Source organism: Panthera leo, chromosome B1 (assembly GCF_018350215.1).
Source record: "Panthera leo isolate Ple1 chromosome B1, P.leo_Ple1_pat1.1, whole genome shotgun sequence".
NCBI classification, from domain to species: domain Eukaryota; kingdom Metazoa; phylum Chordata; class Mammalia; order Carnivora; family Felidae; genus Panthera; species Panthera leo.
The window spans coordinates 169378235-169393186 of NC_056682.1; the positions used below are offsets into that span (position 1 = coordinate 169378235).

Here is a 14952-nt window from a genome sequence, read left to right on the forward strand (position 1 = left end):
TTACATAAAGGAATTGTTGCAGTTGTAATTGCTAGTTTTAAAAACTTTGTTGCTTTATAAAACTTTCAAAGCCAGTGTAATTATAGTCTGAGAAGGTGTCTCCACTTAATGGCATTTTAACATTTTGTTTATAACCCCAATGATCTAGAAAATAGCCCTTCCTTTTAATCCAACTAAAGGAGACATGAGGGGGAACATGTGAAGTCTAGTTTGGTAAGAGACATGGTTAATTTGAGTACCCTCCCCCCAGTTTCTTTGAATAAAATTCCTGTATTTTGATTCTTCAGTCAGAAAAGCCTCCCAGGATTATCCCCATTCCATATTTAAATCAGCCTACAAGTCAACAGCTAATTCACGGTTCCATCCTTTCACCTCAGCAAACCTACCCAAGCTACATGGCCACATTTAGCCAGTAACATGTGAAGGAAGTAACCAAAAAATGTTACACATGTGACACAAAAGCACAAGAAACACTGGGTATGAGGACAATAGTCTTATCAGAAACAAGCATCATTTGGTAAAAGAGAAACAAATGAAGCAGCGATTTTGGAAACTGCCGGAATGGGATTCGTTCCCAGAGAAACACTTGAGGGAGCAGTTTGAGAAGCCTCTGGTTTTACTAGCAAGGGCTGAGGGCCCCGCTTCCTCTCCCTCAGTCTTTCCAGGGACGTGGGCTGCACGTGGGCCTCCCAAGCAAAACCACAGCAAAACAACGTGTACAGAAAAGTTACCTGTGAATTATGTCAAACGATTTTCACCTGTATCTCCACGCCCCCTCGAAACATGCACGCTGTTTATACTGACCCCGTGGTTTCGGATGCTAATACGCCCTAAATACTAAAGGAAGCAGCAAACTTGAAATAACGTTCTCATAAATTCAACATGTCTTCCCCATTTAAAGTTTGTGTGCGTATGGCATCTCTAAGCTCAGCTTCCATTTTGGTAACACAGAGCCACTCATTCTAATGAAAAAAGGTCTTCCTAACCTGGACAATTTCATTAGGAGGCTAGTCAAAATTTCTGGAAAATAGGAAATCTGTTTTACCATTGTTTTTATTTCATGTACAAACTAGGATTTCAAATAACAACTCTGTCAGAATAATTGCATTAATAACTAATTGCAGTTTTAAAACGTCCATATCCATGTCAAAATATGTCAACAGTTTGTCTCCGTAATAGTTTAATATATGTTTAATTTCTTATTTTTCCTGAGTGTATACTAAATAAGTTTTTTAGGTTGTGCAAAGGTAAACAGATCCCAGCCCAATGAACTGAATCAAATTCTTAACTGTGATTGTATATACTTTCAGGAACCTTTTTCATTATCTCACTTTAGAAATCTTACGGGTTTAAGTCAGTCTGGCAAGTTCTCCACCAAATGGAATAACTAACAATAACACCAAGAAAAAGCAAATAGGCAAGGAAAATAAGACGGAACAATCGATCCAATTGGACAATTAAAAGTACAATCTGTTGGCTTTAAAATGAAGATTCATTTTAAAGCAAATTTATTAAATACATTTTTCTAAAGCAGATGATAAAACGTACAGGTCATGAATACGCAGCGGGGTGGGAGAGTGCTCTATCCCTGGCAACGTGGGGAGGTTGGCCAGGTAGCAAAAGGGGCCATGGATTTTCATGACTCACTCCATCAACCACAGGGCCATTTTCTCTGTTCCCTGCACTCCAATCAGCAGTTAGATCTGCCCATCCCACCGCCAACAATTCTTAGCCTTTTTGTTTCTATTCTAGGGTATTTCATCTGCTTTCTATTATTTGTCATTAATTACAACACAGCTCCCTCCCCACTAGAATGCAAGGGATTGGAAACAGTGACTCTAACTTATTTCTCAAGATAACCCAAAGCAATAAGTTACCACTAATATGTCCATTTTACAAATGAGAAAACTGAGGGGGCGCCTGGGTGGCTCAGTCCGTTAAGCGTCTGACTTTGGCTCAGGTCATGATCTCACGGTTTGTGAGTGTGAGCCTTGTGTCAGGCTCTGTGCTGACAGCTCAGAGCCTGGAGCCTGCTTCGGATTCTGCGTCTCCCTCTCTCTGCCCTTCCCCACTCACGCTCTGTCTCTCTCTCAAAAACAAACATTAAAAAAAATTTTTTTTTTTAATGAGAAATCTGAGACACAGTGAAGTAAGTGGCCCAAAGTCACTCAGCTTATAATAAGTGACAGACCCAGAAAACTAAGCCAGGCACTATAACTCCAAAATCCATGCTAGATCATCTGGTCTCCCAAGTTTCTCATGTGTAAAGGGAGATGTGTTTGTCATCTAGTATTTCTATTCGCGCTTTACATTTAATTCTGTGTTTCATGCTGTAGCACAGCTCTACTGACTGTTATAATCCCCTCTCTCTATAGGATTTGTACAATATTACACAATCAATCACTTTGTCTCCAATAGATTTTCTGAAAAGTTGGTTGGCTGATTTTTTCCCAAGAAAATTAGACCTTCTAGAAATTCTAGAACTTGCATTCCAGTGGGGAGGGAGCTGTGTGGTTATGTATCATAAAGAATGTAGAATTTCAAAGCAGACTGCCTGGGTTCAAATCTTGGCTCTGCTATTATTGTCTGGCCTTGGGCATAGTGTTTGACCTTGCTGCTTTGATTTCTTCATCTGCAAAACAGGCGTGATAACAACCCTCACTTCAGGGGTGTGAGGATTAAATATTACAGTTCATAAAGACTTGAGACACACGTGGTGCTTAGTAAATGTTACCCATTATTTGCATAAGTACCTTTCAAAGTGTAGAACTTCCGTTCTTCAAAATAATCATGGTTTTAGGATGTTTGGACTCTAATTCTTGGGGAAAGTAATAAAGCATCAATCAGCCCAATTTCCGCCATACTTTGGTGCTGTGGCAGGTTGTGGCGAGCCTCTCTTTGGAAATTTCAGGTGATTTGACGTTACCCTTGCTCTCTAGGCTAAAATGAAGACGTGATCAAGCTGCTCTCCTTCATGGACCTCGTCGAGGTTCCCCTTACATGTGATGTATATCCAGCCACCCTAGTTTTCAAGACCTCTGATAAGCCTGCTCATCTCTTCACCCTCACTCTTTGAATTGGCTAGTTTCCAGACTGCTCCTTGTTCTTTTATGCTGGTGGGTGCTTCTCTGCCATTCTACCAGTTCTTTCCTTTGCTTAATATGCTCTTCCTCTCATTCCTAGCACTGCTCTCTGCCCCCCCCCCCCCCACCCAGCCTTCCTCACTCAGATCCCATGCATCCAGAGGCCCAGGTTCGATCTCAACCCCTCCAGAAAAGCGAGGTGCCCTTTGTATGTGCCGCCTGGACACTCTACACATCCCCTATCATTGCAGTTACCAGAATGAATTCTAAGCGTCGGTTTGTGGGTTCATCTTCCCCTAAGTGACTGTGAGCTCCTGGAAAGCAGGAAAGACAATGTGCTTCTTTTATAGAGCCTCTGTAACAGCTTATCCCAAGGACTTGCCGTCATGCCTGGGTCTGTGGAGATAGTGGCTTTTTGAATCAGACCTGCGTTTTATTCATCTTGACACTCCCAAACCCTAGCACAGTGCCTCACCCAGAGACGGTGTCCAGTAAATGCTTGCCGGACGGACCATATCTGGAAATCTGCCACAGGATGGCCAAGTTGCCTGCCTTGGGTGTGTAAATAATAACATCAGCTACATATCGTTCAGGGAGAAGTCCAAAGGCATGTATTATGTCAACAAGTAGGTGGGGATATGATTTGATTCAGCGTCACTGAGTGCCAGGTTACGATGAGGACACAACGTCTCCGTATTTTAAACAGCTTGGAGCCCACGAACTTGATTGCCGCACAAGGCTAAGGAAGAGAAGTTTGCAGGTGTGAATCTTTTGAATTCCTTAGCATTATTTTGCCTAATGGAACTGCTCTCCAGAGGGATGGCAAATAGAAGTACAGCCACTAGAGAAGGCTGACAAGCTAGATGGTTTTCAGCGGAGGCGGTTCTGCCCTCTAGAGGACATTGTGGAATTGTGTGGAGACAGCTGGGATGGAGGGGGAGGGGCAGGTGTCATGGGTATTCATTGGTGGGTCTTTGTCTTGACAGAGATCCTACAGTGCACAGGTTAGTCCACCCAACAAAGACTTGACCGTCGGTGTGACTTTGGAATGTTCCTTTGGGTGGAAAAACCTAATCCTATTTTACCTATAAAGTATCTTTGACACTGTTTTAATATACACTGGATTTTCCAGATACATAACGACTGTGAAAATCAAAAGGAGATCAGACCTTGCTTTGTTTGGAAAAATCACATTAACAGCAATAATGCAACAGGGGGTGTGGGTTGCCAGTCTAGCAACCCTGCATCAGTCTGGATTTGGAGCTATCGCTTTTCGGTTGTTCTGCGTAGAGGTGCAAATCTAGGACCTTCGTTAGGTCTACTGAAACTGTCGCATTTGGAAGTATTTTCCTTTTCTTTCTCCTATTTACCATTAAGACACTGTATTGATTTTTAAAAATTGTATCTGTAAGTGATTAATATTACCTATAAATTTCAATTTAGGACAGTTAAAGGGATGGCACAAAATATTTGTTCTAAGGAGAGCTCACTGGGCCCAACAGAGTTGACAGTCATTGCTTCGGAGATTGGGACTGGGTTTCATGCTTTACCCCACAGTGGATTTCATGCACAGAAACTTCAAAACCTCAAAGTAGGCATTCCCTTGCTGTTTCAGACTGGTTTTGTATGAAGCTCCAGGACCGACTGTGTGACCTTGGGCAAGTGACTTCACTCCTCCAAGTGCGTAAAATAGGAATTCTAATGCCTCCCTGTTTGAAGTTGTTTGGAGGATGAAAGGAATTAGCGCATATAAATATTTGGAATAGTTTTTGGCTCATAAGAGCCCAGTAGAGATTAGCTTTTAAAATATCAAAGGAGCAATATATAACAAACATGAATAAAACCAGTCTAATGACAAAGGAGTGTGTACCAGAGGCATGCTCACAAATGTTTCTCCTTCTACTGTTCGGCCATCCCTCTTTCCCTTCTTGCCTCCCTCCCAACCTGCCCCCCCCCCCTTCTTCCTTTCATTTCTTATTTTGGGCAATATGGGATATCTGAAGTCACCACTTTGGTCACGGGAGAAAGCAGAGGACCAGAAGTCAGAGCTCCTCTGCCATCAGACCGAGCAAAGGCACAATACCGTTGAATTTGTTTCCTCAGCTAGAAAGCAAAAGGGTAAGGCCAAACAACTCCCCCAGGTTAGAATTCTAAGTGGCTCTATTAAAAAGAGCTACTGGGGCACATGGGTGGTTCAGTCGGTTACGCGTCTGACTCTTGGTTTAGGCTCAGGCCATGATCTCAGTCTGTGGGTTCCAGCCCCACATTGGGCTCTATCCTCACAGTGCAGACAGTGCAGAGCCCGCTTGGAATTCTCTCTCTCTCCCGCTCTGCCCCTCCCCAGCTCGCACACTCTCTCTCTCAAGATAAATAAACTTTAAACAAAAAGAGAGAGAGCTACTCAAGGGGGCCTGGCTGGCTCCATTGAGCATCTGACTCTTGATCTCTGCTCAGGTCATGATCCCAGGGTCGTGGATGGAGCCCCGTGTCGGGCTCTGTGCTGGGCATGGCGCCTGCTTAAGAGTCTCTCTCTCCCTCTGCCCCTCTCCCCATTTGTGCACTCTCTCCGTAAAATAAAATAAATTATAAAAAGAGCTACTGAGGGATGCCTGGCTGGCTCAGCCAATTAGAGCATGTGACGCTTGACCTCAGGGTCCTGAGTTCAAGCCCCACTTTGGGTGTAGAGCTTACTTTTTAAAAAAATAAAAATGGTTGTATTTAAAAATATATATAAAAAGAGCTATTGAGGGTCACATATCGTAGCATGAATTCGTATAAACCGGGGCTCCAAAACAACACCCACAGAGGTCAAGTAGGTAACAAAATTGAGGGAGAGGGGCCAGGTTGTGGAGACCAGGCAGGAGGCTGGTGAATGACGAGTGTCTTGTCTGAAAAGGGCTGGCCTGGCCCAATGGCAGTATAGGAACCTCAGTGCCACATCTTCCTCATGTCACGAGAAGCCAGAAATCCAGACTCTTATGAGAAATGTTCCGATTTTTAAATCTCTAAGAATTCACTTCCTTCGCTGCTCTCCACAAGCCCTGATGTGGAAAAGAGCTTTTTAACGTAATGCAAAATCAGTGTAGGATTTTTTAATTTCAAAATATGAAGTAAGTGAAGACATCTTCTTTTATTGAATAGCAGAGAGTATCATTAAGAAGATAAAATGAAGCACTTTGATCTAAAATTTCAAGTTCACAAAAACATAAAGTACTTTATTTATTCTAACCCAGCAGGATATATGCCCAAATGTGATCATCAGACATGAAACTGAGTGGCACGTAAGATATGTACTATTCGGTGATTATAACCCAATAGATGGACTTTGAACGCCACAGTTATTATTAACATAAAAAATTTCAGTGTGGACTACTAAATAATTAGTACCGTCAATGTGGTAAATACATTAAATTACAAATCTTTACATTTGTACAGGACTCATTTTACAAATAAATGTTTTAAGACTCAGCTGTCCAACTTTCATTTAAACACTAAATGCTGTTGAACAAAAAGTCTGCAATAAATATTCCCTCGGGTGGGTGCGGGAAATGCTTTTACATAAGATCTGTTTACAATGAATATCTGAGTAAATATTTAAAATTTTAAACTCCATGTGGTTACTGAAATCTTGTATTCTGAAAAAGCTCTTATATTTTAAACAAAATTTAATTATTAATTTAAAAAGTAACTCTTCTCGCGATGCTAACGTTATTCTTGGTTAGGTTTCTCCCAAAATCGTAAATGGGTTGCTCACTGTCCCTTCAGGTTGCTTAGTTGTTAATTTTTTTTTTTTAAGAGAACCTTCAATAATTACTATCAGGTATTTTACTTTGCTTATTTATGTATATATTTGTACTAAGACTCACTAAACAACTCAAAAGAACATGTAGGCCTTTCCTAAACATTATAGCTGAGTTGTCTAATTAATACATTTTCAGCCAATTTGCAACTGTAAATTGATCTGGTGCCTATTTTGAATAAAAGCAGCATAAGTTGAAATGTAATAATCACCACGTTTTCAAGGCCAGAAAGCAATTCTCTTAACGCACCCGTTCTGTGATGGGAGCTGGGAACCTTAAGACTAAGAAGGCGCTGTTTTTTCCTAGCGCATTCCTCCATGACATCGCCGGCTCCCAGGGAAATTTCCCCAGAAATACTTGCAGCAATGGCGACAGCACTCCACCTGTCTGCCGTTGTACGACGGGCTGGATTTATCGCTGTGGCCCGTCAGCTGGAACTGAAGTCCGGGCAGCTCTTCGCAGGCAGCGGGGGCTCCTGCTGGAGTGGGTAAGCGAAGTACTGGGGTGACACCAGGAAACCGGATGGCTGGGTCAGGTGGATGGGGTGGCCCGTGGTGTAAGGTGGAGGCGGGGAGGGCACCAGGCAGCCCGGCTCTGCTCTGGCAAAGGAGAATCTGCGGATGGAGCCCCCGGTGGAGCTGGAGCTGGTGGCCGTGCTGGACTGTCTGGAAGGTGCCCTGAGGCTTGTGGAAGTCAAGATCATGGGCAGGGTCTCCGTCTGATAGCTGCGGAGTGAGAAGCGGATTGGCTGCTGTGAGGGCTCCTTGGGTCTCAAGCAGGTGCAGCAATAAATAGCCACTAAAGAGCCCAGGATGATGAAGGCAATGAAGATAGAGCCAACGATGAGGAAGGGGACGTAGACGGGCTCTAAAAGGTAAAACAAAAGAGACACACACAGGTGTTTGGACAAGTCTCCCAAACTCCAGGCACCTTTGGGTGGGGGGGGGGAGGTGAGTGACCCAGTATGACCACCGCTGTCAGCCCAGCCTCTCAGAGCTGGTAACCTCTAAAGTGCAAACTGAGATGACCCAATATTCTTGCTCCGAGCAGGGAGGAAGCAAACTGATACTGTAGCCTCTGTTAGCAATTAGACGTTATATTGCACATCTGGAAGTCAGAAGGGACAGAATCTACCCTCCTGTTCATGCACTGGAGGGAGGGAAAGTGTGAGTTTTTTGGTTACCAGAACTTCTGGATGTAAACCCAGGTTTTTGGTAGTTTTACCACAGTGGGGCACTGAGGGCTCTGACCCATCTCCGAGGCTGAAAATTCATCTCCCATCCAAGAATCTCCAATCTAAGCAAAGAGAGCCAGGCCTGTAAATGAGCCCTCCATTACGAGACTATGGAAAGAACCACAGAAAGAAATCCACGGGGCGCCTGGGTGGCTCAGTCGGTTAAGGTCTGACTTCAGCTCAGGTCATGATCTCACAATTCATGAGTCTGAGCCCCTCATCCGGCTCTGTGCTGACAGCTCAGAGCCTGGAGCCTGCTGCAGATTCTGTGTCTCCCTCTCTCTCTCTGCCCCTCCCCTGCTCACTCTCTGTCTCTCTCAAAAATAAATAAACATTAAAAAATAAATAAAAATAGGGGCGCCTGGCTGGCTCAGTCCACTAAGCGTCCGACTTCAGCTCAGGTCATGATCTCGTGGTTCGTGAGTTTGAGCCCCGTGTCGGGTTCTGTGCTGACAGCTCAGAGTCTGGAGCCTGTCTCAGATTCTGTGTCTCCATCACTCTCTGCCGCTCCCCCACTTGTGTTCTGTCTGTCTCCCTCAAAATTAACATTAAAAAGGTTTTTTAAATAAATAAAAATAAAAGTTTTAAAGAACTCCATAGTGGGCCCAAACGAACTGTGTCTGTGACTGCATCTTAAATGGTCATCTCTGGACACTTCTTCCTGGAAATGATTTGGGATGCCCACCCCAGCTGCCACACCTCTTCCCCTCAATTTCCACCCAAACTATGGGAACGTCTGGCCAACCTTAGAGCATGAGGTAGCTCTTGGTGTTGGTGGCCCCAACTTTCCATGAGGGCATCCCTCCGTCAGAGCAAACCCATTTCCTTCTCTCTGTGCACGGCAGACATAAAATCTCCTACCCCTGAGGCACCTTTGGGACATTCTCCAAGTGTCTCTCCTGTGTGATAGGGCCACCTCTGGATGCAGCCTCCAGCTTAGAAGTAGAACCAAGAAAACCTGCATTAAACTAAGACCCTACTGTGTGCCTGACTCTTACTTATGACCTGATTCAGCTCTCCTGGACACTCGGTGAGGAAGGCATGGTACTCTCTGTTCTCCAGATGTGGCAATATACTCATGTTTGACCTTCCCAAAGACACACAAGCAGTGATGGACAGGGAACGATCAACCCCGAGGGTTGGGGGTTCCTCGGTGTAAGCTCTACCTCTACCGCCCCTTCTGCCATGTTTAGTAGCACCCTGTGGAAGGGGAGGGGAGCGTGACTGACCAGCCACTTACTCCCCCACTGTTCTAAACATCCATACACTCACTTAATTCAGTTTGTCTCCTCTGAGAGCAATATGTGCATTTAAAAGTTTTTTTTCTTTAACGTTTATTTTTGAGAGGAGAGAGGGGAGAGGGGGCAGAGAGGGAGACACAGAATCCGAAGCAGGCTCCAGGCTCTGAGCTGTCAGCACAGAGCCCGATGCTGGGCTGGAACCCACCAACCTTGAGATGGGAGGCTTAACCCACCGAGCCACTCAGGCGCCCCAGCAATACATGCATTTCAGAGCTGAGAAGAGGCCCAGAGAGTTAAGTCACTTGCTCAAGTGACCCAGCTGGCAAGAGGCAGTCACAGGCCAAGGTCCCTTAGATTTTGGCTAACCGCACCTCAGTGAGTGTGGATGCTGCCCTCTCTCCTGCTGGCCTGGGCAACACCGCGGAGCCTGGAGGCCCAGGACGGAATCCCCGATGCAGACTGCGCTCTTAAAGTCTGTGCAGAAAGCAAATGGGTCCCCCAGGGTGAGTGGAGGAAAGCCAGGGGAACGAGTCTGTATTTTTTTTTTTTAACACACCAGGATGGCCTTGAGTTCTCTGCTTTCCCCCCAGCATCTTCTCTCCAGAAACCAATTCCCCAATCCACAAGAAGTTAAAGTCCTTGAGAGTATAATGGGGTTCTAAGACAAACCAGGGTCTGCTTTTCCTCTGGGTCCTTACTCTCTCTGCGGGCGGGGTTGGGGCGGAGTGGGGGGACTTCGGGCACCATTAATTCTTTCCCGGGGAACTTCTGGTGCCCGCTTCAGACCTCTGCTGTGGCGTTCTGGGGTGTCACCCATTCTTAGCTCCGCCCGCTCCCCGGGTTTCCACCGGTAAAACCATCGCCTCAAGCTCCAACGGGTTTCCCAGACGTTCCCATTCAGGTGGAAAGCTTTATTTTCTTTCTCTTTTTTTTTTTTTTTTTTTTTAAGGTGTAAAGTTCCTCTGCTGGGGTCTTGATTTATTCCGCTCTGAAGTGAGCGGAAATTTGACCCGTGTTTTCCGACAGGAGAATAGGGGGCGGGCAGCCCCTGCGACCCTGGTTTCTAAATCTCCACCTCGAGGACCTGGGCATTTCTGAAAGGCGTGACAATAGGGGGTGGGTCGGAGAGGGTAATTCGATGCAGAGAAATGAAAGGAAGTCGGGAGAACGAGACACAGGCTTAGGACAGCTACCAAAGATCCACCAAAAAAAAGTGGGGAGGGAGGATAAACGTGGCTGTAGTTCCTTTAGACCTGCGGGGCTGCAGATGAGCGCTCCCCGAGAGTTGCGGCCCCCGCCGCCGGCAGTTCCCCGGGCGCCGGCAGTTCCCCTGGTGACCCGGGCGCTCGATGGGGAGCCTCCACCGCCCTAGAAAACCGCAATCCGACCTGGCGCTGTCCCGGTAGCTTCTTCCCCTGACCTCCCGCGTTCCCGAGACCTACTACTGTCTTGCCCGGGGTCAACGGGTGCAAGCCCTGTGGTCTTCGCCGTCCCTTGCAAACTTTCCTCGGGCCGACCCGTGGAGACCGCGCGTGGCGGGAATCGGGATTGCAAAGCAATTAGGGCGCCTGACCCGAAACGCGACCACCCGCTCCCGCCCCGATGCCCCCACCTTGGCCGCTCCAACGCGCGCAGACCCAGGACCGCCTGGGGCGCACACCCGCGGGCGCCGGGCTGAGGCCGAGGGCCCGCACTTACGCGCGGTGATGCCCGGGTGCTCCAGCTCGCCGCGGTCGTTGGTGCAGCTTCCCTGCTCCAGCCTGGCGTCGGCCGCGGCGCAGCAGTAGCGCAGCGCGCAGGAGCCGCAGCAGATGGTGGCGTCCGGGGTGTCGAAGTCCTCCGGGCACTGGAAGCCCTCGTGGTAGTTGCCCTGCACGTCCACCCAGCCGTGGCAGTATTCTCCGGACTGCTGGGCGCCCGCCGGGCTCCAGCGCAGCCAGCCCAGGAGGAGCCAGAGCGCCAGCAGCGCCCCCATCGCCGCTGGGCGCCCGGGGCGGCCGGGAGGGGGACGCGCGCGGCCGGAGAGCGGAGGGCTGAGCGCCTCGTTGCCGCCTCCCCCGGGGCGCGGCGCGGGCGGCTGGCCGCGGCGTCCGAGGCCCCTCTGGCGGGGGTTAGCGGGGGCCGGGGAGGCGGCAGCGGCTGCGCGGCGGACTCCGCAGGCCAGGCGTCTGCATGGTGCGCGGGGTCGGAGGGCGAGGGCCCGCGGGAGGCGCCGGCAGAGGCTGCTGCTGGGGCTGCTACTGCCGCCCTTCGCCGGTCTCATACTGCGACCCGCGCCAGGGGCGCGCTGAACCCTCGGCCGCCGCCCTCCCCGCTCCTCAAGGGAGCCATCGCGTCCCGGGCGGGCGACCCCAGCGCCACGCAGCGCCCCTCCTCGGGGCCGTCGCCGGGGATCCGGAGCGGAGCCCGAAGGAGGAAGAATTCGAGATCCCCACGTGCAGGCGCCCGGGACCGGAGGCCCCTGCACCCCCGCCCCTGTCTGTCACCGGAGCAGGAGTCAGCCCCGCCGCGGCCAAGTACAAACGGCCTCCCGGTTGCTGACGGCTCTGCCTGCAAGGCGTCCTTTAAAAAGGAAGAGGGAGGGGGAGACGCCGAGGGTTAAGAAAGAGTCCGCCCTCCCGGGTCGCGCCGCTGGAGCTAATCACCGCGGGGGCGCGGCGCGGGCCGCAGATGCCCCTGCGCTTTCTGGTTAGTGCGCCCCCCTCCGCCCCTCCCGGCCCCCCCCCCCCCCCCCCGCCCACCGCGCTCCCCCAGGACTGAGCTCTGGACGTGCGGGCATCAGGCCTTCACACACACACACACACACACACACACACACACACACACACACACCCCAAGTTTCGCTCGGCCCACAGAGCTCCGCAGAGCGAGTGCGAGAGCTGCAGGTTTCCGCTGCCATCCACGCGCGTCGGCGCGCGGGTGGAGACGCGCGGTTGCCGTGTATGGGTGTAATAAAAAGCGGGTGCGGCGACTGAACTTTGTCGAATCTTCCGTCGCCTGTTGCACAGATGCGGACTCGATCCTGGGACACCTGTTCTAAGGGTTCAGAAAGGACAATGTGATTTTAAGGGGCCGGCGACATTTGCACTAAGTTTTCCACCGAAAAGTTTCCATTTCTAAGAGGAACGGCACGTTTTCACAAACAGACACACACACACGCACTCCCCCCCCCAGCCCCCCCAACCTGCGTGCGGGCGGGTGAAGAATCGCCGGTCACCTCCACCAGCCGAGGGCAGCTCGAAAACCCTCAAAAAGCACGACTTCGTTCACGCCCACAAAGGAAATAAGGGAACAAAATTAATGATAATTGAGCAGATCTGAACTTCTGTTCGGGCAAAGAAACACATTTATTTAAATGATGTGTCCCCTGTGTGCTATTTTCGGGGGCACCGCTCCTTTAGCGGCGTAAGTGCCTTATGAAACTGATGTTATGTGAAACCCAGGCTAAACTCAGGCATTTATTTTTACTGCGTCCTGAACTTCCTCTCATCGTTTACTGCTATGTGTGAATATGTTCCACGTATCTCAACCAATTTGTCAAACACTCTGAATGCCCGTGCCACTGATTTAGATGTTGGCAAGTTAAGTGAAACAAAAGAGACAAAAGTTTGCTGTGCACCAGCAATAAAAAGTGTGCGGTCAAAGGCATTTACCACGCCCGCGGCTTCCCCGTGATCCACAGTCAGTTCAGAGAAGCTTTTTTTTTTTTTTTTTAACTCTGAATAAAACGGTTTCTTTCTTAAAATCCAAGTGCAAGTATATTCCAAGTAAACGATTTCTTCTGATTCCTTCATTTAAATATTGGGATTAGCAGTTAGTTATGAAAACGTAAAAACAATGCCCAACATTTCAGATGGTAAGTAGGACTGTGTAAATATTTTACTATATTGCTGTCTTAGAAATACATATTGCTCGGGACAATAATAACTATTAAATAAAACCACATTAAGTTCAGGCTTTTATCCACAAACATACAATGGGACAGTTTTTCTTGACTTAAGCATACTGAAAAATTGTTTTTGCAGAAATTTCTTGGGTACAGTGTTTTTATTTACAAAAAAAAAAAAATGTCCTTGCCAGACTTAAAGTTGTGTGTGTGTTTTTTTTTAATTGTGTGTTAGGAGTGTCGTTTGGATTGTATATATCCTGAGCAATTAAGGGAAAAGGTCATTTAGAACCACAGCAAGAGTGAGCTGTAGTGATCATAATAAGATGATAAAACCGCAAAGACATGTTTACTGCTAATAACTTTCCCAGAACCACACCTCTTTATATTATTTTTGTTAAATTTAAAGGAATTCCATTACATCACAACTGCAAGAAGTTCTGCGACAGCAGCGTTTGCTAGTCCCCCAAGGGTCAAGTTTCTCTCATGATCCAGCTGTTCTTTGATAGCATTAATATTTTAAGGAGTGATTTGTTGGCGCTCACCTCCCATTAATTACATTCTCCGTGCCACAGTGGGATTCTTTTCCTTAGGACATGAACTGTAATGAATTCCCTCATTCAAAGCTCCTGTCTATTTGACTTATTTAGAGGGCATTTTACTCCAATTTAGTTGCATATTTACTCATGGAAAACAACCAAACCTTCGAGTTACTTGATACTCCACAGATCGGACACGTGTGAATATTAGAGCAACTGTGTGCCACGCTTTCATAGCTAGATCCAGGTGCCTTACAACAATCAGCTCAGGGGGTGTGCCCAGGGGAGGAAATGTGTTTGGTTCTTTGCCGTGAAAGAGCTCCTCAAATTTACACTGACAAATTAAACTGCAAAATTGATGTTCTCAGAATGCTCTTTGTGAATACTAAAAGAATATGTATCTTTTAAACATCCAAATTTTCTGTTATTCTGTTATTACTTTAATAGTAAAGGAGGATTAAAAAGTTCTCTTAGACCCCCCCCCCCCCTTGAAGACTCTAGAGGGAAGACAGAGAGATGGAAAATAAAATCTATACCATCTGGGGTATTATGCGGAGGTTTGGGAAATTCTATATTTTTCCTTATCTCAGTAACACAAATTCCATATTTTGGTGAATAACACAATCATAAGGGATCATTTCCTCAGCCTACATTCTCTGGTGGCCCTGCCTCCAGGAAATTCTATAGGAAATGAGTTAAATGGTATGATGTCTGGAATTTGCTTTAATAAACACCACTAAAAGAGAAAGAAAGAGTGAAAGGGGGAGAGAGAGAAAGAGAGGGAGAGAGAAAGGAGGGAGGGAAGGAAGGAAGAAAGGGAGGGAGGGAGGAAAGAAGGGAAGTAGGGAGGAAGGGAGGGAGGAAAGAAGGGATGGAAATAAAGAGAGGGTAGGGAAGAAATGGAGAATGGAAGGTGGAATAGAAGAATCTGAAACACAACTGGCAATCTGTTCATCATTGTAGCTGCGTGAAGGGTACTTGTAAAATTGAAATGCGATTCTTTCTATTTTTATGCATGAAGAAAAGCTACGTATGCAAGTGTTCTTTTATTTTTCATCAATAAGAATTGATAGCAGCATGAAACTACCACAGACGAGTAAAGAAAAGGAAGGCAAAATGAATGCATTGGAAAGGGTTGGAATAAAAATGTACTAGGAAAGGGAGGCGAC

The 14952-nt window shown here is 47.4% G+C and overlaps 1 protein-coding gene across 1 annotated transcript; it reads right to left on the reverse strand.

The window, feature by feature from the left end:
• Positions 1 to 6174: 6174 nt before the first annotated feature.
• Positions 6175 to 11333, reverse strand: SHISA3 (shisa family member 3). The gene is made up of 2 exons (XM_042934038.1): positions 11057 to 11333; positions 6175 to 7750 (listed from the first exon to the last, which is right to left on the reverse strand). The coding sequence occupies exons 1-2, from the start codon at positions 11331 to 11333 to the stop codon at positions 7311 to 7313; spliced, it is 717 nt and encodes a 238-aa protein (XP_042789972.1). The 3' UTR covers positions 6175 to 7310.
• Positions 11334 to 14952: the final 3619 nt, after the last annotated feature.

Bases quoted from the DNA above. Each gene is read 5' to 3' on its own strand.
- SHISA3 (XM_042934038.1), bottom strand. From the start codon at position 11,333: ATGGGGGCGCTGCTGGCGCTCTGGCTCCTCCTGGGCTGGCTGCGCTGG. The intron at 7,751-11,056 runs GTAAGTGCGGGC...TTTACCTTTTAG, and splicing joins GCACCCGGGCATCACCGCGC to AGCCCGTCTACGTCCCCTTC.